The 21,942-nt window shown below is 32.3% G+C and overlaps 1 protein-coding gene across 1 annotated transcript; it reads right to left on the bottom strand.

Annotated features, from left to right (window-relative positions):
- Positions 1 to 14,011: 14,011 nt before the first annotated feature.
- On the bottom strand, positions 14,012 to 17,911 carry BXL2 (beta-xylosidase 2). The gene is made up of 7 exons (XM_085736973.1): positions 17,486 to 17,911; positions 17,112 to 17,390; positions 16,764 to 16,933; positions 16,574 to 16,671; positions 16,099 to 16,449; positions 15,437 to 15,850; positions 14,012 to 14,960 (listed from the first exon to the last, which is right to left on the bottom strand). The coding sequence occupies exons 1-7, from the start codon at positions 17,867 to 17,869 to the stop codon at positions 14,359 to 14,361; spliced, it is 2,298 nt and encodes a 765-aa protein (XP_085593099.1). The 5' UTR covers positions 17,870 to 17,911; the 3' UTR covers positions 14,012 to 14,358.
- Between the last annotated feature and the right edge of the window lie 4,031 nt (positions 17,912 to 21,942).

Raw genomic sequence — 21,942 nt, 5'->3', positions numbered from 1 at the left:
ACAAATAATGGTTTTTTTTATATTATTTGTTTGAGTTTCATTTCTAATATAATATAATATAGTATGATATAATAAATAAATATATTAGGGGAAATGACATCAGCTCTGAGGTTTTTTTTTAATGAAATCAGTGCCAAGGTTGTTGTTAGAGAAATAAAATAAACTTGTTAAAAATAAATTGTTTGATAAAAAAGTTGTTAGTCTTTTTTGGACAAATAAAAAATATTTATCATATAAAAATGTAAAGGCATAGTAATTTTTTTAAAGAAAATATTTTTTTCCTTATAGTTCAAATTGGACATATCAATACATAGGTGTAGTTGTCCTAATTAAAACTAAATTTAATTTTGATATATTGTCAATATAAAAGTTCATAGTCAATCAAACTTATATGTCACATAATTATTGATAAATGTAAAATATTTTTAATAATATGAGTTTTACAATGACAACACTAAGAATTAAATCCATTTAAAACTAATACAAGAAAAAATATTAAAAATTTTGAGTATTACTTATTTGAAAAGCAAAAGTTTTTGTTTTTTCTTCAAGAAATTCTAATGGTGAAACTAACACATATTACGAGCTGGCAAATAGAAACTTGCATATTCAGTTTTTCTTCTAAAGATTCTAACGGTGAAACTAATGATGAAACTAACACATATTATGTGCTGGCAAATAGAATCTTGCATATTCAAATTTTCGCCTCAATGTATCAAACATTTTCTAGTTTTTTTTTCTTGTGTAATACTTTGTGTCGAACAAAATTGCAATCTCTTTGTTTAAGAAAAAAATACTACAAATTATAGTTACGATAACTATTTAATTTTTCCTTCGAAAAAGAAAAATATTTTATTTTAATTCTTTAATATTAATTAACATTTTACCAAAAGTGAACTTCCCCTCATTTTTTTTACTATAAGTGACTTAGAAGGTAATATAAATAAACATGAAAAAAGGAAAAAAAAATGGCACCAAGGAAAAGAAAAAAAAAACCTTGAGGCTTGAAAGAGACCTTGAGTTCTTTGACAACAACCTTGACCCTTATGTAAAAGCTTTCATCCTTCAATTCTTAGCTGGCAACACACCATAGATTCTTTCTCTCACATCAACCTAAACTGTTGCCTTGTTGTAGGTTTATGACCCTAAAATTTATGATTTAATTTCATTCTTCGTAATTACGGGAAAATAGTTACTATGTTTTTTATTTTATTATTAAAAAAAAAAAGAGTTACTACTATGTTTTTTATTCGTATAGCCGGTTACGGTTATCCATCACGGGTTCAACTACCGGCAAAAGAAAAGTCAAGCAAGTTGCCCCAAAATTAAGCAAAGGGTGTGAAAAGCACCAAAAGGTTATTTATTTCTAATAACCACCTTAAAATTAGTATGGTTTAAGCCTTGTGCACGTTGACTTAAATATTTGTAATTTGATAGCTGATAAATTATCATGATTCATGACATGACACTACTCTTTTATTCTCTTTTCTATAACACCATGATTAATTAACTCAAACATCACTCAACATGCTTGGTTGAGAAATAAAAAAAGTAGATGAAAGTGAAGGAATAGTATCTCCGCTTGTGATCTTCAAGTTTAGTTAAGGAATAATGGAATAAACATGGCAAATTTCTTATGATAAATATTGCCCAACAACTCGCACAAATCATCCCTTTCAAAGAAAAAAAGAAACTCACACAAATCATAAACAATGTTGAAAACTTTCAATGGTACACGATGTCACAAGTCTAAGCACAAACCCTTGTCTTTCGATAAATAAATAGTAATAAATTTGAGTAAATTATACTCATCTCTAAGATCATTTGCTTATATTATTCTTCCTTCTAAAGACAAATATAAAGTACTTCATAATGAACATTGATAGTTGGCTCAACCACAAAATCACGGATTCAACTTAGACATGACAATGGGGTAGGACGGGGATGAGTTTCACCTTTCCCATCCCTGTTTTCGATTCTCATATGCTTACCTGTTACCCTACCTAGTCCCCGACGAGTATGGAAATCCCTCCAAACCCAAATTTGCCACAGTACGTGTCGATGTAAATCGCTCAAAACCCTCACCAAGGCTTTTCCACAAGGTAGAATCATAAGGTTACAAGAGACCATAATGGCATTATGTTTACCATACTTGGCGAGAAACACCTTGCACCAAAGATCATATGGGTTTTTTTTTGATAATATTCCACACCATTTTCAAGAGGAAAACCTCATCCATACGATGTGGTCTCTTAAAAGCTAAACCCCAATCTATCTTTGCATGGCAGCACACGTCCCAATTCACCAACTGGACTTTTCACTCCTGCTCAGTTTCTCCCCAAAGAAACCCACACTGAATTCTCTCTATCTCATAACAAATGGTCTTGGGAATCTTTGCAGATTGTATATCGTAATACAAAATAGAGCTAATAAGTTGTCTATAAAGAGTCTTCCTGCTAGACTCAAACATTGTTGTTTCCATCCACTCAGTCTTTGCTGGATTTTACAAGTAATGTGATTAAATTTCCTTTAGTGGATCTTCCAATCGTTATGTTGGCTCCAAGGTATTTACTTGTTCTTGTAACTTGAGAGAAGCCAGTGTGTTGAAGAATATCTTCACGAATATGATTATCAACATTCTTTGAAAATAAATGTGTTGTTTGACTGTTAATCTTTTGACCAAACGTTTGTCAGAAAAGAATCAAATAGTGCATAACACAATGAGCTTACTCTGTAGAGGCCTCTGCAAAAAGGAGAAGATCATCAACAAAAAGATGGTGAGAGATTTAGAGACCATAGCTGCCAACACACATTGGTTTCCAATACTCAGCTTCAACCTAATCAACAATAATGTGTGAAAGTCTTTTTTATTACAAATGACAAATAAATAGGGAGAAAGGATCTTCTTGCCTTATACTTCTCAAAGGACTAAAACTTTTAGATTTCTCATCATTTGACATAATTTTATAGCTAGGAGAAGAAATATAATGATGAATTTGAGACAGAGGATCTCTTTGCCTTATACCTCTAGTGTGACGAAAGCTTATTCAAGTTACTAGAAGTGATTTTATTTGAGATTCTTTACTCTATTTATTGGTTAACTTAAGTGCAAAACAATTAATGATACAAGAGTTATATTGAAAAGTAGTTCATGTAATCTTTAGTTAAAAAAAGGAGTCAATATAATCTTAAATTTTCATAATAACACGAGTCTCTTTAAAAGAAAAGTCATGTTAATAAGTGTTCTTATGACACTTGTTAAAGAATTAAAAAAGAAATTTTGTTAAAAATAATATTTTTTTACTTTTTAAAAATTGACTACACAACTTTGAACATTTGTTAGGAGCATTTTCAATAAGATACAAAACTAATTAATTTAAAAAGCTACATAAAGAACAATATTAACAAATGGAAATATTAATGGATTGTAAGAAATACGGTCTTGTCTCATAAGCAACTAGATTCATATATGTTTGAGGTTTTTTCCATTGATTTCTTTCACTGAAGTTAATCCTATTTGAAGGTAAGTGAGAAATTATACTTAGTCACATCTTTCAACTGATTTTTGAATTTTAGTTCATCACATTATAACAAACTTATTTTGTTAGACTCAAAATCCATTGGTACTTTTGGGTGGGTTATTTTTGCTTTTTATTTCACTTACATTGATTAATGAATACACATGAAATTTGATAGAAAGCCAAGATTGGTTTGTCTTTAAGTCACTCTATCTACCCTTTCTGTTGCCTTCCCCTACAATACTACTTCTACTCAGCTCCTGCAATCTCAAGCCTTGCCATTGCCAGTCTCCCCCCTTACCCAAGCTTGCCATGTCACCCTTCAATGTTACCCTCTCTCCACGTGGCAATCCTGGATTTTGGACCCCCACATTAGTGGACCCCCCTCAATATCATATATATCAAGAATTTTTAGATAAGCTTGAGTTTTTGGACATGGTCTAATTGATTTTTTTTTTTGTCATTGCTACATTTTGTGGATAGCATGATCAATGATTCGAGCATGGGATATAAACCTGAGGATAGTTCAATCTCTTGAATAATATTTTTTTTTGGTTTCATTTCACATGCATTTCTTTAATAATTCAAACGGAATTCCATTTCAATAATTCATATATGTAAATGTAAGAATAGATAAACTTAAATTAGAATTAAAGGATAAGGGCTACATGTACATTAAGGAAGCTGACACTCTCATAAATAAAATGGTGAAATGGTAACATTAAGGGCTACATGTACAAATTAGTACAGTGATTTATTATCCTCACACTGCATTTGTTGATCAACAGTGATATATATGCCATTAATGCTGAACAAAATTTGTTGTTGGTAGTAAATAGTAATACTGCGCATCAGTTGCTACAGAAGGGCTACAATTGAACCCTCCTAAGGACAAGGCACACAGGCTCTCTTTTGTTCAAATAATAATGATGGGGAATTCTTCCAACTTTGAATGTAATGAATTAAAATAACTTCAAATTCTTGTATTCATTAATTTGGTGTGTTAGTTTCCTTTACTTCATAGGGCACGCCTACCATACCAATTTCTTTTGTGTTAGATTTCCTTTCATTAGCACCGATACTTCTATTCAAAAGCGTTTTCGGTGTCAGTCGCGTGCTAGTGTTAGTGTTCGACACCAACAAATGTGGTTACATTGAATTATATCACTTTTTGAAAATTATTATAGATGTTGACGTGTGAATGTCGTGTTCGGTATCTATGTATGTTTCTCTTTTATATACTTTCCAACCAAAAATTGATGAAAGGTTTATATGCTTATGCTATAGATAATTTCCTATAAACATTTTTATTATACGACATTATAATTGTTAGATTCTTTTCTTGTGTAATATGATTAATTAATTATGCATTTTAGAAGGCTGCGCGACTAAATAACAACCTAGGAGTGACAACCATACATATCACGTGCCACAGTATTATGATGACATGGTTGTGAAAGGAAAGATAATAATTATTTAATTGGTTAATTATTATGAGAATGACTTAAAAATGGAATATGGAATAAGTTAAACGTTGACATCTAATCTTATACACCAAACATATGTCTCGTGCCAAAAGAAGGAATCAAGTAGCAAATACCAACACTAACACTGTTTGAAAGACACTAATTAACTGAATTTGATTAATTAAAATCTTGTTACTGTTATGTTTTGTTTGTTTTTACATTGACAACGTTGTTGTACAAAATCAAATTATTTTTCTTTTGTTGTATGATTGTATTTAAAATGTAGTTGTCGATCATAAAAGCATTGAATAAATAGCATGTTATAAGTTTGGAAATTAATTCAGTAGACACACATGTATGATGCATGCATATATATAAACCTAATAGCTAGAAATTGCACATGAATCATCAGACGTACTTTAATAATTTAGCAGCAATAGTATTGTTGTTGTTCCTAGTTCCCACAAATTTGGGACCATTAGGGACCCACCCTAAGGCAATGGACTAGGACAAACCAAGGTCTACATAGTTTGTTATCTTCTATACACACATGGCTGCTACTCTGCTACGCTGGCTGGAACACCTTGCTAAGAGGATCCAGGTTGTAAGAAATTGGGTCCATCTTTGTGATGGGATGTTCTGTTTTATTGGTGAAAACTATCAATGGCTAAAATCAAACCAAAGTATGGGTAATTTAAGGGCCCCCTTCTTTTACGTGATATATACTTGTGTAATATGTGTTGTCCACTTTGGCATGAAATATGAATTGTGTGTTGAGTGATTGCATACAATTGGCGATGTTTAAATTGTTCGATCAAGATTGAATAACCATTAAATTTTTTTAAACCTAAAAAACAAGGTTGAAATATAAAACATTTGATCTTGATTAATAGCATGTTTGGAACAACTTCTGCATTCAAATTCTCGCATCCTAAAGCATGTGTAACGTTAAATTTGAGAAGCTACAAAATGTAGCAGTGACCTAAACGTGAGTTTACTTTGATTTCAACGTGAAAACAAACAGCCACCCAAGTGATTTAGATTTACGGAAGCTTGAAAGTGTGCGTTCATTGTGCCTGCACAAAACCCTTATTACTAAGGGGGGTCATTTCTTTGGTGGGCATTGGCTACCCTATATGACATAAATCATTTCCATGTACCACTCAACACACCATTCTATTTTAGTACTATTTGATTGAAACCTTCATTTCAATGTCCCCTCTACTCTATCCACTTGCAATACATCTAGTTCCAATTCCAAGTTAATTTTAAAATAACTTTTCCATGATGGCATGATCCATTTCTTTTTTTCATTGGTGAGTAGAGACATCTTTGAAGACCATATGGGTAGGTTGTTAAGTCTGTCTTTGTTTTGCTTGTAAATGAAATTGGGACCAGGAATTATTTGAGAAGGTTGTTTTTTTATTTACAAAGATAGCTAACAAAATCAAGTATCCATTTAAGTTTAGTTATGCTTCTGCATATTACACATGCTATGTCTCAGTTTCCTTTTTTCTTTTTTAATGTGAAGCTAAGTTTTGCAATGTGGCGTCATCATTGAGCAGATTCTATTGAGTGTACTGTTTGATGGGTGGAGCCATTATTGGTGTGTTTCCATTTCCTTTACTTTTGGATCTACCCTTTCTTTCCTTTTCATTCTCTTCCTATTATTGCCAATTATTTGTTTTATCCACAATTCTATATGCAAATGACCTTATTCTCCTTCTTCTGTTGCAACTGTCACAGTACCTATCAACTAGTTTTTGAATTGGAATCTTAAAATATTGTAATTTAAAAAATATTTTTATAGTTTTTAGTTGTTATCTTATATATATAAGGAGTAAGGAATAAAAACAGAAACAAATTTGAGTTCTGGTTAGTGTTACTATATATTGCATGATTGATGGGTTCCAACAGCATGAAAAATTAAGGTTCTTGTATGTGCTGGATGCCACATATTTCTTCACATCTATTTTTATTGAATATTTTCATATTATTGAATTAGTTGGTAATTAAATATACATGATCACTTACCTAGCTAGCTAGAAAACTTGAATTATATGAGATGGTTAACATATTTTCTTATTTCTCCATATAAAGTAAGAGAAAAGTGTATTTTTAATATACTTGTTAAACCGGACCATTGATAATGTGGTTGCATTATATATACCTAACTATATACAAGTAGAAGATTAAGAATCTTCATTATTGGTGTAAAGGAAGAAAACTTTAACATATTATGATTCTAACAATTCGCCAAACATTCTTCTTTGATAGTTAGGCGAAAATGGCATAAAACCAAACTAGTACTTAATTATTGACATTGCATAACTATAATACCAGAAGAACGACCCAATTAGTGAAATAAAATCAATCAATATAGGTTGTTGAGGTGGTACATATATTGTGCAGGGGAGCCTTATGAGTCATGTGACTTGGCAAAGCTATATGGACACCAGACACGACATGAACACCGACACACCAACACAGATAATAATTTAAGTAAATGATATAATTAAGTGTAATTATAGGAGTAGTGTTGGTGTTTGTGTCAAACACCGATGCGTGTCTGACATCAGAACAAACCTAATCGATCCAAGAAATATCTAGAGTTTTTAGGTTGCAAACATTTTAAAAGGTAACAATAAAATGGTTACATTAGTTTTATACTATGATGAGGTCCTTTAAGTATGAATATAATCATTGATTAATGGAATCTAACCCTGAATTAGCAACCTTATAAATAAAGCTTAGACAACTAATCTGGATTAAAAAAATAGGTTCATGGGAAATCCTTCCAATCCAATCTCAAAGACATGTATGTAGACAAGGAGGCAGAGTGTGACCCGGAGTCCTAAAGATTCTCTTATAAAATTACTGTTCTAAGATAGGGTTTATTTTTTTTCCTATATTTCAATTTGAAGTTTGTGATGCACGTTTGCATCTAATTTAGCACTTAGTAGTAATAATACTATATAGTAATGGAAATATACCATTCACTATGTCAATGCTCAAAACGATATCAGCACTACTAGTATCATTTGTTAATATAATTGACGGCCCAATATAGTAATGGCTTTGATTAATGTTCATTATGCAGCCATTTAATTAAATTAAATTAAATTGCCTCGTATTCTCCAGAATTTATCCACTATGTGGTTTTATCATTTCAATGCCTCTCTGCAAAAGCTCTGTGGGATGCACGTGTCTTGTGGATTGGATTTCATGTGGAGATGGTCACCCATGTGCATATTTGCCTTTATAAGCTACTAACATGTACTAATAATCATATCATATACTAAGTTAATAATACACTTGCTTTGCTTTTGTTACTAATTGAATTCATCAACAAAGCCAGCTTAATCAAGGTGTGATTTGCTCACTATGCTGCTAATTATCTGAACAAGTTTGTCAAATGTCAATAATGTATCACCTTTGGCTAAATCACATTCAAATTTCAAATGTACATAATTTATATATGCCCTAGTTGCTCTTTTAATTTATTGCTCACTTTTTCTCTACTTGCTATTGATGCATTTAAATACGGGCATTGTACTAGTATATGTCAGCAATTTGTCTATTAATTCTCTGAACATGTTTCCTCAGGAGTATTAAATTAAACTAGATCTATTTGCTTATGTGAAATAACCGTTTGGATGTGATCTAATTAATACTAAGAAGAATAATAGTACTAGCCGTTTGCTTACAACTTACAAGAATAAATTGCCAAACTATAGATGAGTGAATGAATAATAATTATGCATATTAAGACTAAAGAGAGATAGAAGTAATTCAAAATTCAGTTTTCATAAAGCACATTAATTTACACATATATTTCAACAGAAAGTTGGCACTAAGTTAGATCTGCAGGCAGAATAAATTCTATATAAAATCCTAAATAATAATTGGTTGAAGAAGTTGGAAAGTTAGATCTGCAGGCTCCCAAAAGTTAGAGGCGGACCCTAGAGAAGGATTCTTCTATGAGTATGTCATGTAGTAGTATTAAAGTGCAAAGGAAAATTCTAGTTAATGCACAAGACACTAGTTAAAAAATCATAATCAAGAAATTTTTATCCAAATTAGTTACTATTGTATTAAATGTGCAAGAATTAAGCATGTATTAGGTTATGCGACGCTTTCATCCAAACCACGGTGAAAAACCAAATTGATGCGACATTTGGTTTTGGAGCTTCGATGAAATTGCGCGATAAAAATGAGAATGCAATTTTATAGATTCAAATTTTCATGGTGTGTGAATGCTATCAGATTTTGTCCAGGGCCACAGCTAAAGTCAAAACTCAACACTATTGATGGCAGGCTTGCCAAGTGGGTTTATTCAACTCATGTTTATTCCAAGTCTAAGCTATTGACATTTGACAATTCTTTGGTTAGTCCTCAACATATGTGATTCACTAAGCTCTTCACCCAAAAAATTGCAACAACATTTTTGTACTAACATAAATTCAACCACCCTTCTGGTGGTTCTACGTAAAGTCATCCTTTAAGTCTTATATCTTTTAGTTAGCTATGCCCAAAAAATGAACCTTCAACTATAGGGCCATTAAATTCTACACCCAAAAGAAAAGACCAAAATAATGTCATGTTGATCATACTACTTCTAGATATATCACATTGGTACATAACATAAAGAGGGCCAAAGAGTCTCCCCAATAATTGGAAACATTAAAGATTTTAGAATAAAAAAGGTAGACATGAAAAATGAAATCCCTCATGGGATGTACACTTTTTTCTTGATCATTTTGAGCCCCCTTAAAATATGTCAGCCTTAGGTAAAGCCTTATCGTAGAATAATATGTATAGTTATAAGATGAAGAGAAAAATAAAATTAGCTTTTCTAGTTTGCTTGCTATATTCTCTGTTCATTCTCTCTTTATTTTTGCTGTAAGAAATTAAAGATATTCCTCTCAAACCAATCTTATCTTAAAGCCATTACCACCACTACCAATTGTTTGATGGAGCTTGAGTGTGTAAATGTTAAAGTAGAAACTTGAATGCAAAGTCAAGCATCCATATTTTTATATTGTTAAGTAAACAACATTGTGCTGGCTGATCTGATCCATGTTATTCATTCACTTTTAACTTGGCATTGGATAAGAATATTTTCCAGAAATATTAAAGTAATTAAAATTCAATGGCTTTTATTTTATCAATACCATATCCGCATATTGTAGATACTACTTTAATTAGTTGGCAGCAGTAAAGCAAATGAGAGAATTTTTCTATTAACTATCTTAGGACTTTATTTTATTTTATTTTATTTTATGTCTGACTTTGTAATAATAAAAAAATAAATTTCAATTAATTGGCAGTCCTTTTTGTTGCATTTTGAATTGTTACAATGACTGAAGGCCATCTTGACCAGTGGATTCCTTCATTGCAGCTGAAAAATACAGTTCAAATGTTGAATTTGTGATTAGATATTTTTGCAACATTAATAAATTAAATACCATGCTTTTTTTTTGTCACAATTAAACTATGCTTTGATAGATATGTCAACATCAAAGACATATGGATTATCAATGCTTTCCTATTTTTTATTTTTATTCTTTTTTTTTTTGTTGTTGTAATTTTTCAACTGAGCTTTTGTTGGCTTAGCACATGCCAGCTTTGGTCATCATTCATCAGTTTAGAAATAGAACATTATTGGTTTACATGTCACGTGATTGCCATTATAATGCACTCCTCCCTGTTCTTGGCCAACAAGTCCTGTGGTATTCTCCTTTCTATTTTGATTATTCTTCCCCGATTAGGAAAATTCTAAGCTGTTCAAACTTCAATGATTCATAAACAATGAGTTAAATAACCACATAATGAAATCTAATTATGATTATTTTTCAATTAAATCAACATTTATAATTTTATCTTTTTAATTAGTTATCAAACTCATAAATAGTTTAAACTCCAAATATTTGGTGTAAAAAGACAGACATTGGATTTAGACGTTTCAAATTCGAGCTCTAGTAGTGCTTTCAAAGGAAAGTAAATGCAAATTCATTTATAATAAACAACTCTTTGAATCTGAAATTCTTTTCTATTTTAGATCGAGAAATCAATACCCTCACACTAAATTTAAGAGACCACTAAACTCAAATAGTTGAGCACTTGCCAAACTTCATCTATTTATTATTTTTATTTTATATTTACATTTATTCAAACTAAACTCATACATAGTTTCACAGACACTTGCCCCATCTTTTGACAACTTTTGTGACTAACTTTATCTCTCATACTCACATTATCTTTTTACTTTCTCTCTCTATTGCTTTGATATTTGTGTCAATACCTCATTTTCTTTGTAAAACTTTGGTTGTCTCAAAAGTTGTCATCTAAATGGATGTTCAAATAACACAACTTTTTATGAAATGACATTTCATATGCTACTATACTAGTTTTTATTATATTGTACATTTGACTATTTAAACTCATAAATAAATAGTTTCACACTTGCTCCATTTCATATATTTTTCTTATCCATATTTTACATGCATTAAACCAAATATTATTTTCCCTCACAAGCAATGTGCTATCTTCTGCTTTTCTGAATTCCGATCAAAATAAGAGGACCACATTTTTGTTGTAAAGTAATATATAAATTAGACTTTGCTGAATTTGGCTTACGTAAAACAATAAAATATCAGTTAAAAATTCATATGTTAACATAAGAAGAATATATTTTCTTTTCTTTCTAATGAACTAGAGGAAGCATCGTCTATCCGTCTTCTCTATTTGTATGATTAAAATTTTAATTTTATACATCTATAATACTCAGAAAAAATTTGTTTAGGAAAAAGGTTTAGTAAAATTGTAGTAGTTAGTAGTTTTTAGTTCTCTAAACTATGTTATTATAGATTTAAATTTGGGATCAAACAAATGAGAATTGACAAATGTCATATTTTTAGTAACCAAACCATAACTTATAAATCAAAACTTTTTTTGCAATCCATTTAAAATGATAAAAAAACTGGCCACTTTATTTTACTTTTATTGGGACCTAGCTAAATTCAAGGGAGTTTCTTCTTCTACCCTTAAAAATACTTAAGAAATGTCTATAAGTCCTAACAAAAAAGGTTGAAATTGTTAGACCAGACGTCACGATAGGAGTTCCAACCCCGACATCTCGTATGAATTTCTAATAGCTTTGCAAATTTGTCTATCTACCAAACAAAAGTTACTTAAGAAATAAACCGCGTCCAAAATAAAAATAAAATTCCCCCACAAATTTATGCTTTTGAACAAAATTACAGTTTCTTTTATATCTGAAAATTTACTTTTAGAAACATGTATAGTTTTAATAAAACGTAGGGTGCGAAAAGAAACTATAGGAATTCAACATTTGTGATAGACAGCACATTATTAGTCCATGATTAGGCCTAGTCGAAAGTGAAAAGGCAAAGATCTCGGAAGATTTCTTTTTAGACCCCTCAATATCTTTGTGTTGAAAAATATCCTCCAAAAGTTATCTTCTAAATGTGTAAAAATTTTAAAATAATGCTCTCTTTAAGTTATCACCCAAATTTTTGGGGGCTTATGAGACATTGACGGAGAGCTTAGAAAGAACCTATCAAAATCTCAGATAAGGTTATGACTATTACTTTTTCCATCCTATGCCATACTCACGCGTCCTACAAAAATGACAAACATGCCCTTCAGATTATTCCCAGAATATGTTTGGGGATGTATTGTTCCGAATTTGGTTTATTAAATCCCACCCCATCTAGGCCCATAATGGCGTAAAGCCGTAAAGGGATGTATTGTTCCGAATTTGGTTTATAAAATGTTTGGGGATGCTCAATTTTAATTTACCTCATGGGGTGTTTGTTTCATTGTTGAAAAAGTTATTCCCAAAAATATAGAGGTTACGAATATAGATTCTTACTCCATCCGGTATCAATTATATACAAATTTATATTTTTTATATTCATTTAATAAATGATGTATCTGGTCTAGAATATATGTCACATATATCATTTATTGAATAAATCTAAAAAGTAAAAATTTACTTATAATTAAAGCCAAAGAAAGTACGTTTGTTACACAGTTACAACAAATTAACTTTACGAATAAAACATTCCCACGAAAAAGATAACTTTCATTTATCCATGATTTTATTCCCAAGGAAGTGTGCGGGAATAATATGTTTCCATGCAGATACGGGTGATAAAATTGAAGTAACTACCTATATACTCATTCTCACAAATAATTTCGTGAAATGTGACAATTATTAACCAAACACATTTTTTTTAAAAATACATGGAAATAAGGTGTTCCATATTGTTAATGACTTATTTTAGTTACACCCCATGAAATTTCAGTTACACCCAGATTTGACAAAAATACCCTTCAATCCTTTTTTAAATTTTCAACAATTACTCCTCCTCTTCATCTTCTTCTGCATTCAATTAAAACAATTGAACTCAATTTTCACAGCTGAACATAATTAAACTTTTACAATTCATCTTGGTTTTACCTAAATTTGGCAGCGTACGTGAAACATAATCACTGCAACACATTCAAAACTTAGGGCAATTAAAAACATGAAAAGAAATTGAAAAGTGTTACTTAATTCACGTGAATTGGTTACTTAAGTGTTACCAAATCTAGGAACATATCATAGAATAATTTAGACTTATTCATAGCATACCTGAATTCAAGGTTATTGAAATTGAAAAAAAGATTGCAATTGAAAAATTTACTACGTGAACTAAATTCACTTACACCAACGTAAATTGAGTTCACGTTGAAATTATATATAATTTATAAGTTAAACCAGATCACGTAAGTGTTAATTTATGTGTGACAAAGGGCAACTTTGGTATAACGATAAAATACTAATCAATTTTGGGTGTAACTAGATGTTTTTGGGGTGTAACTAAAAAAACTCATTGTTAATTCTCAGGAGAAGTTATTCTAGTGAATATCTAAAATATTGAACAATCCAGGGACAAATATGATGAACATCGTAAGGTACTGCTGTTAAAGAAGCAGAGAAGTTGTGTCACATGAACATGATGTGAATCCCACATGTTTATTACCATTATCAATCTTACAATTGCATTAACAGAAGAAAAATAAACTAATGTCCTACATTAATCGTAACATAGACAAAATGAATGGTGAACAAAAAAAAGTACACAGAAACATGAGACGCAATTGTACATTTCCTCCTTTTTTTTAAAAAAAAAAAAAGTAAAAATTGTACTTTCCTATAATCTCTTCTCCAAGAATTGCAACAACCCCTACCATACATTATTTGATCGTCATTGATGAATCAATCTAATATGTTCTGTCTTTGGATATGACCATATATTGAGATTATTTAGAAGACATTCTAAATGCGGCCCCATAAAAAAAATTCAAGTCTTGATGGTCCCTAGTGTTTGTTCTTGAAGTGATACAAAGTGTTTAACATCACCAATGTGAATACTATGTACCCCCATTGGAATTCTCCTAGTCCCAGACTTATCAACCACACTCAAAAGCTTACATACATGAATATCGATCCTCACTCGTTGCTGAGCCTTAGCAGGAACATAGACTTTCTCAAAAGCCACTAGTTGCTTTTGTGGTGCCCATTGACCATTACCTGCTGGTGGTACTGAGAACACCAACAAAGTGTTAGTACCATCTTTTGAACCAATGTTTTTAACATCAATGTCAAGTCTAATGGAAAGCGTGCCACATCGTGCATGTGTCACTCTAATTGCTGCTTTGTTTGAGCTGTTTCCACGGCGGTGGCCGTCTACCGGAACTGAGACCACTTTTGGTGCACTAGATAATGTGTGAACAAAATTGGTGTAAGATAATCCATAACCAAATGGATACACTACAGGGCCGTTGTAAAAACGATATGTTCTCCCAGGGTACCCTGTGGATGAGCTTGGTCTCATTGCGATGTCTGTCATTGCCAAGTTTTTAAGGTATCCTTGTGGGTACCATGTCATAGGTAACTTAGCTCCTGAAAATTGAACAGTAGCAAAACTCACTTTTAAACACTTAATGAAATTTAGCACCATTTAAAAAGAAAACTAGTAAAGTCACCAAAAAATTTTACTACCTCCCTCCTTTTATATAAAACTCTTGCAAAATTTTCAAGAAACTCACATGTCTTATTGTTCATGATATTCATCAATATTGATTGCAGATTGCAATAGTGATTGAAAATTGAGTGAGTCTCACATAATGTAGTTTATATGCATTTATAATGTAGTTTTTTAGGCCTAGAGTGCATTTTGAGAGATAAGAAGAAAAAAAGTTAAAAAAAGTGTTACCTTTACCCCAAACAATTTCTTAAAAACTACGCTCATCAAGATGGATAAAGACATAAAATAATGTTTTTTTCTTGTGTCCGGATGGGTGAATCTGGACTCGAGCAATTTTTAAGAATCATAGGTGAAAAGAAGTTCCCTTAAAAAAGATAGATTCATTACAAACCTGGGTTAGCGGTTCCAAACAATATATCCGCAATGGCAGCACCACCGGCTTGACCAGGATAACCAGCCCACAAGACGCCTACAATTCGAGGATCATTCTTTGCAAAAGTTATATCTATAGGCCCACCAGACATTAAGACCAAAATGGTTGGGCCTCTCGAGGCAGCCGCTATCTTTGAAACAAGGTCTTGTTGATGCCCAGGAAGAAGTAAACCAGTCCTATCTACCATTTCGGCCTCAATTGACTGATCCAATCCCATCACTAAAACAGTAGCATCCGCTTGACGGGCTGCATTTAGAGCCGACCCAAATTGCTTATCATCATTGCATGCCACATTCGCACAACCGGGCTCGTGAATAGTCCTTGCATATTTCCCTATTCCTTGTAGTGGACTTGTGTATCCACAAGCAATACCTAAAAAACAAAAACGAAAAAATGACTTCTCTTCTCCCCTCCCAACATTTCTCAAAACACGTGTTTTGTCTGGATTACACAATCTAGACACATGCAAAAAAACATCCCAATTTTGCACGTCTGAATTGTGTAATTTGAACAAGATGCATGTTTTGATAAACGTGGTAATGAGAAACTATCAAACAGAAAAATCTTAGTACTGCATTATGAAATTATGTCCCATGTGCCTGCATAAAACAAGGGCCTACCAGCATAGTTGCCGATCATAGTGACAGTAGCATTAGAATTGGGTCCAATGACTGCCACAGTACGATGATTTTTCGTGGAGAGAGGCAAAGATGAACCAGTGTTCTTAAGAAGCACAATCCCTTGTCTTGCAGCTTCAAGAGCCAAGTCTTGGTGAGTTGGAGTGCACACATCAGTTGGACCAAGGTTGCCGTATGGTTGAGCAGATGGCTCACCATCAAACATTCCTAACCTCATTTGGACTGTAAGTGTGTTTGCTAAAGCACCATTTACATCAGTTTCGGTTAACAAGCCTTTTTTAACGGCATTTTGGGTATGTTGTGCAAGGAAAGGTCCACAATCCAAATCCAAACCTGTAACAATCATCAAATATATCAACCATTAATTAGGTTCCTAGTTTTTTTATGCCGAAGAAAAATGCATCATCGTGTGTTCATATTTATTGGATACTAATAATAATAATGTAGTGTAACTAGCCTGCTTTAATGGCATCGGCAGCAGCTTCTTCTGGTGTTGATGTATAATGTTGGTTGGTGTAAAATACCCCAACAGAATCACAATCTGATACAATGTACCTAAATTACACCAAAGAAAATATAGTAAGATTTTAAAAGTAACAAATAAAATAAACGTCTTCTACTGTATTGTAATTTGTAATTAAGCTTACCCATTAAGACGCCATTGACCACGAATTGTTCCCTTTAGAAGATTGGGGTCAGCACAAGTAGGGACACCATTAACCTGATTGTAAGAACACATCACACTAGCCACATTACCTTCCTTCACACACATCCTAAATGGCACATTGAACGTGTCTTCCATGTCCTGCTTGCTAACCTGCATGTAGACATGAGTATAAGTATATTCAAAGTTAGAAAAGAAACACAAGAATGACCCACATTTCTTCTATTTTAATCCAGGATTACCAAAAGTGTTGGACTGGACTGGACCATATTACATAGTACAAAAGTGCAAACCTATATCTAGAAGTGTATACCATAAACATAAAGGGTACCTTTGCATTAAAGTGAAAGCGATCCACACCATTCCAATTATCAAGATCATAAGCAGTAAAGTGTTTACATGAAGCAGCCACCTTTAACCGACTACTGTCTGTTCCCTGTAGTCCTCTCACATAACTGGCAGCGTATTTACCTGCTAGAATTGGATCCTCACCGGGAGTCTCCTGTCCACGACCCCATCGTGGGTCCCTAAAAATGTTCACATTTGGACTCCAGTATGTCAACCCAGCCATTCCTCCATTGTACATCGCCCTTGCTTCGTCGGAAGCAACCTGCACATTATTACCGCTACGTTAGATCAATGAAAAAAATCATAGTATTGCTTTAAAAAGAGTATAGCGTTTTGCATTAACAAAATATAGCTGACCCGTCCAATTGCTTCCCACAAGGAAGCATTGAATGAAGCAACGGTGGTGATGACTTGAGGGAAGCTAGTGGCAGCTGGGAATTGGCCACCAAACTTAGTTCCTGGTCCCACATTTGAAACTCCATGAAGTGCCTCTGACCACCACTCATAACCTTTGATCCCAACCCTTGGAACCGCAGCAGCATTGTTCACTAACATGTTAACCTTTTCTTGCAATGTCAACCTTCCAATGAGGTCATTCACCCTTGTTGGTATAGGCAGTGATGCCTTGCAAAATGGTAAGTTCTTTGTGGAGGTGTTTTTTGGGTCACATGCAAAAGGGTCACGTGCCTCACCACTCAATAAGAGAAGGAGAAATACAATGGTGATGAGGATTGAATCCATTTTGGAAAGACAAGAAGATGAGTGTATAGGTTTTGGTGGGTTGACAAGTTATGGAATGGATGGAACAATTATATAGGTGTGGCATGATATGTAAATGACACTGTTTAATGTTGTTAAGTTGTAATAATGGATAGAATTAGCTACTAGTGGACCCTTTTGGTGATTTGATTTTCCATTATATAAATTCTTTTTTAGTAACAAATATTTTTGAGAAATGAAGCAACTTACTTTGCTGTTGAGATTTCAGTGAAATCAAGTTGGTGATTAACAATAAAATTAACAACCGATGGAATGTACCAGCCGTATGCACTTTTTGAATTGCAAGTATGTTTTCGTTTACAAATCCACATCACAGCAAACAAATATAATTGAAAAAAACAAGCTTTCTATCATATTAAATTTTTATATTGAACTAACTCATCGTCACAAACCGATTTTGTAGGACATGTGTTAGGTTTAACAACAAATGTTAAGATGCTATGAGAGATATTTAAGATCTTTGAACCACCTGCTATCAGGTCACCATTATCGTGCCACTCTGGTCACATTTCAAGATGTCCAATAATTTTCTTTTACAAAAATTTCTTTTCCACCAATAAACATCTCAAATGTTGAGTGAATGTTAGACATTTAGACTTCGTTGCTGCAGTATTAGTTGATCAAACTCAACCTATTTCGATAATGTGGATAACTTGGATTTATATCAATCTAATTGTTGCCGAAATTGGTAGTGAATATATTAAATAATTATTAAGCTATTTATTTATAATTATCCACGAGTTTTTTTTGACAAGATAATTATTCATGAGTTGCTTACTGGTTTTTGCTGTTTTTATAATTATTTATAATCATTATAAATTAGTTGAGCTGTTAACATTATTAAATAGATTATTTAAAACTGAAATAGCTGGAGTATGTCACACAATATTGCTCAACGGGAACTGATTGAAAAACGGAGACATCAAAACAAAGTGGAATCCTGGTCTAACAGAAATTAGAGATCAAGAAAGCACGGATTAAGTTAAATTACAATAAAATTGTTGGCCCTTCTCCAATTTCAATTTGGTTGGATATTATACAATGCTTGTTGGTCAAGTTGAAACCTAAGAGTAGCTTTGCTTACAAGTAATGTCCGGATTTGGAACAGAGCTTCTGACAAATAGTGTGTACTCTGTGCTGATAGTGTCTACTTTGTGATGATGGTGAAATGTGTCTTTTATAGACACTAATCTAAAGCCGTTGGAGGGTTGGTAAGAGGTCGTCACGGACGTCGTTCATCAACGCTGGCTCCATCGACACTTATTCTAAATGTTGAGGCGATTTGTGGTATGTGAGGATCCAAGGTTCGTTGGATTGGATCTCAACACATTTCGGTATATGTGTTCGGGTCCGATATAATTAGACATTCAGGTCTTAGGTCGGTCCATAACATACTTTGTTGTCTCTGATTTAAAATAAAAGGAGTAAAATTTGTAAATTAGAAGTTAATGTCCATGAATTCTCATTATACTCCCTCCATTCCTTTTCTTTTGATGTTTTAGCTCTTGACACAAGTTTTAAGGAGTAATTAAAATATATAAATATTTGTGTGTTTTTTACTTAAATGTCCTTATTTATCATTAAATTCACATGTGATAAACCAAAGGTCATAACTACTTTAATAGTTTATTGTGTTTTCCAACAAGGGTAAACTTGAGAAAACAATAATAAATTTACTAAAACATCAAAAGTTTTGGAATATAGTTGAATTTCTAAAACATCAAAAGAAAAGGAATGGAGGGAGTAACAAAGATGGAACACTTCACAGTGTGGGAGATGATGGTTCCTTTTGGAGGAGAGATTCTTTGGATGGGAAACACGTAGTCTGAGAGATTTGTAACCAATTTGGGTGAATCTTAAAAGATCCGGTCAATTTATTATTATCTCATCTATGAGAACAACCATGATTGTGAACTTCTACTTTTAAGAGAAGATATCAATTATTGGCAAAGTATTTATTGTAGATCATTTATCAAAGTGGTCTGCTGTAGAACTCATTGTATAATACTATATTGTAATAAAACTATGATCAAAACAAGGCATTTAGGGAACCAACATCATAACGAGAAGAGTCTAGACAGTTTCAAAATTATCATTATTTAAGCTAAGAAGAAACACATGTTATTATATGTAAAATGACATATTATTGTTAGTGAATTTAATTTGGATACACTGTCGGTGGAAAAAGTTACACCATAATAATCCATAATCATGTGTGATTTTCGAAGTGGTTATAATTGAAGACAAACATTGTTAATGATTTAACAATTATGATCGATTGATAGTATAAAAAAAATATTTACGTTGATGGTATAAATAAAATAAATCCATTTTTATTTTCTCTTAGTAATGTCATAAAATTGGTCGATCCAATACACATATTGAGCATTAAGACGAATTTTAAAATGATAAATTTTTAAAACCCATAATAATATTTATTCAAAATTATTATAAAAACTTCTTCATTCTTAAATTTTGTTGGACTATTTTTACGAAATTTCGAAAAGTTAAGAGGCTAATTTTAAAAAATAAAAAAGGAAAATTTGTAAATTTTTAAAATATAGGGGCCAATTTGCAATTTTATTAAAATTTTTAAGGACCGGTTTGGAAAGTTTAAAAAATATAGAGACGAGCTTGCAAAATATGAAAGAACTTTAAGGACAATTTGACAATAACATTGTATAGAGTAAGAAAAGAATTTCAAATATACTTACCTTTTAGACCATAATTTTTTGATGTTAAACCTTTGGTCTCTATGAGAAGGGATTCTAGTAATTCATAGTTAAGCCGCGTAAATAAAGCATGACCAAGAATTATTTCATCTAGAAATCAAACTTGGATTCTCTCGAATGAGTGATCTTTCAGTGAAGGTCGTTAACCACTTCTCAATCAATAACCGGTTCCATTTAACCTATATTTGAAAGAGCACTGCTATTGACAGCGACAGGTTTTATCAAGAATTTTTCACAATCATGTTTTAGCCAATTAGAATTGTTCTTGGCCGGAAATCATGGAATGCAATTGATACAATTTAAGAAAGGTATTAAGCAATTACACAGTCGGGAAATTGTCGGGATAACATGCTTCGCTACAACAATCATTTCCCTATTTGAAAGAGTTAACTCCGACAAAGTGCTTCATAAAATTCATTTACAACAATCATTTCCCTATTTGAAAGAGTTAACTCCGACAAAGTGCTTCATAAAATTCATTATTTTGAAAATTGGTAAGTAGATCGTTTATAACGATACTGACAAGATCATTTTATTTGGAAATGGGAATGCTCTAAGTATTCCATTAATTAGATATCAACGTTCCAACAAAAATACTTGCATGCATCAAAAATCCCAGGTTCATAAAGGTAAATGCGTAAAAAAGGGACAAATTTTAGCAGATGGTGCTGCTACTGTTGACGGTGAACTCGCGTTTTTCTTCAACACCTTCCCTAACTTAAAATGGAATTATATTCCCCATCCGACCTATCCCTATCCAATCTAATTAAAGACCCAAAAAGTAGATGGACACTACAATAGTAGTGAAATAAAAGGGCTATCATTTCAAGATTGATCTATTCCTTTTCATCTCTCTAATGAATTTTTCATTGACTCTGAGACGAAAATATTTACAACATTTTAGAGAACAAACTTCCCGATGCTTAGAATTTAGCATCAAACTAGTCCCTTATTCCTACACTAGCTTGCGCTGGAAAAAAAGAAAAAGTTTTCTATATCAACAAAACGAAATAATACCATCCCCTACTCTTCAATCGAGTGGTTTGCCCTACAATCAACAATCATGATCAACAGGGTAGACTAATTCTAGGGAAGTAAGTAATTCAAGGAGTTTCTGTAAAATCATGCTTAATTTGTGCTTATGTATCCTCTAATTTACCACGTAAAACAATCATAATACATGAAATTTCATAATAATTAATCTATGCACGTGCATACTTGGGATGCATGGAGAGTAAGACCATAAATCAATGTTCTAATCCCTTCTGATTTCACTAAATTAAATGAAAACAAAGAACAAAC

This window comes from Medicago sativa, chromosome 1, assembly GCF_051527215.1.
Source record: "Medicago sativa cultivar Bolivia chromosome 1, Bolivia_mono, whole genome shotgun sequence".
Lineage (NCBI taxonomy): Eukaryota > Viridiplantae > Streptophyta > Magnoliopsida > Fabales > Fabaceae > Medicago > Medicago sativa.
Note: the sequence above shows the minus strand (reverse complement) of the source record. Positions and strands in the feature narration are given on the sequence as shown.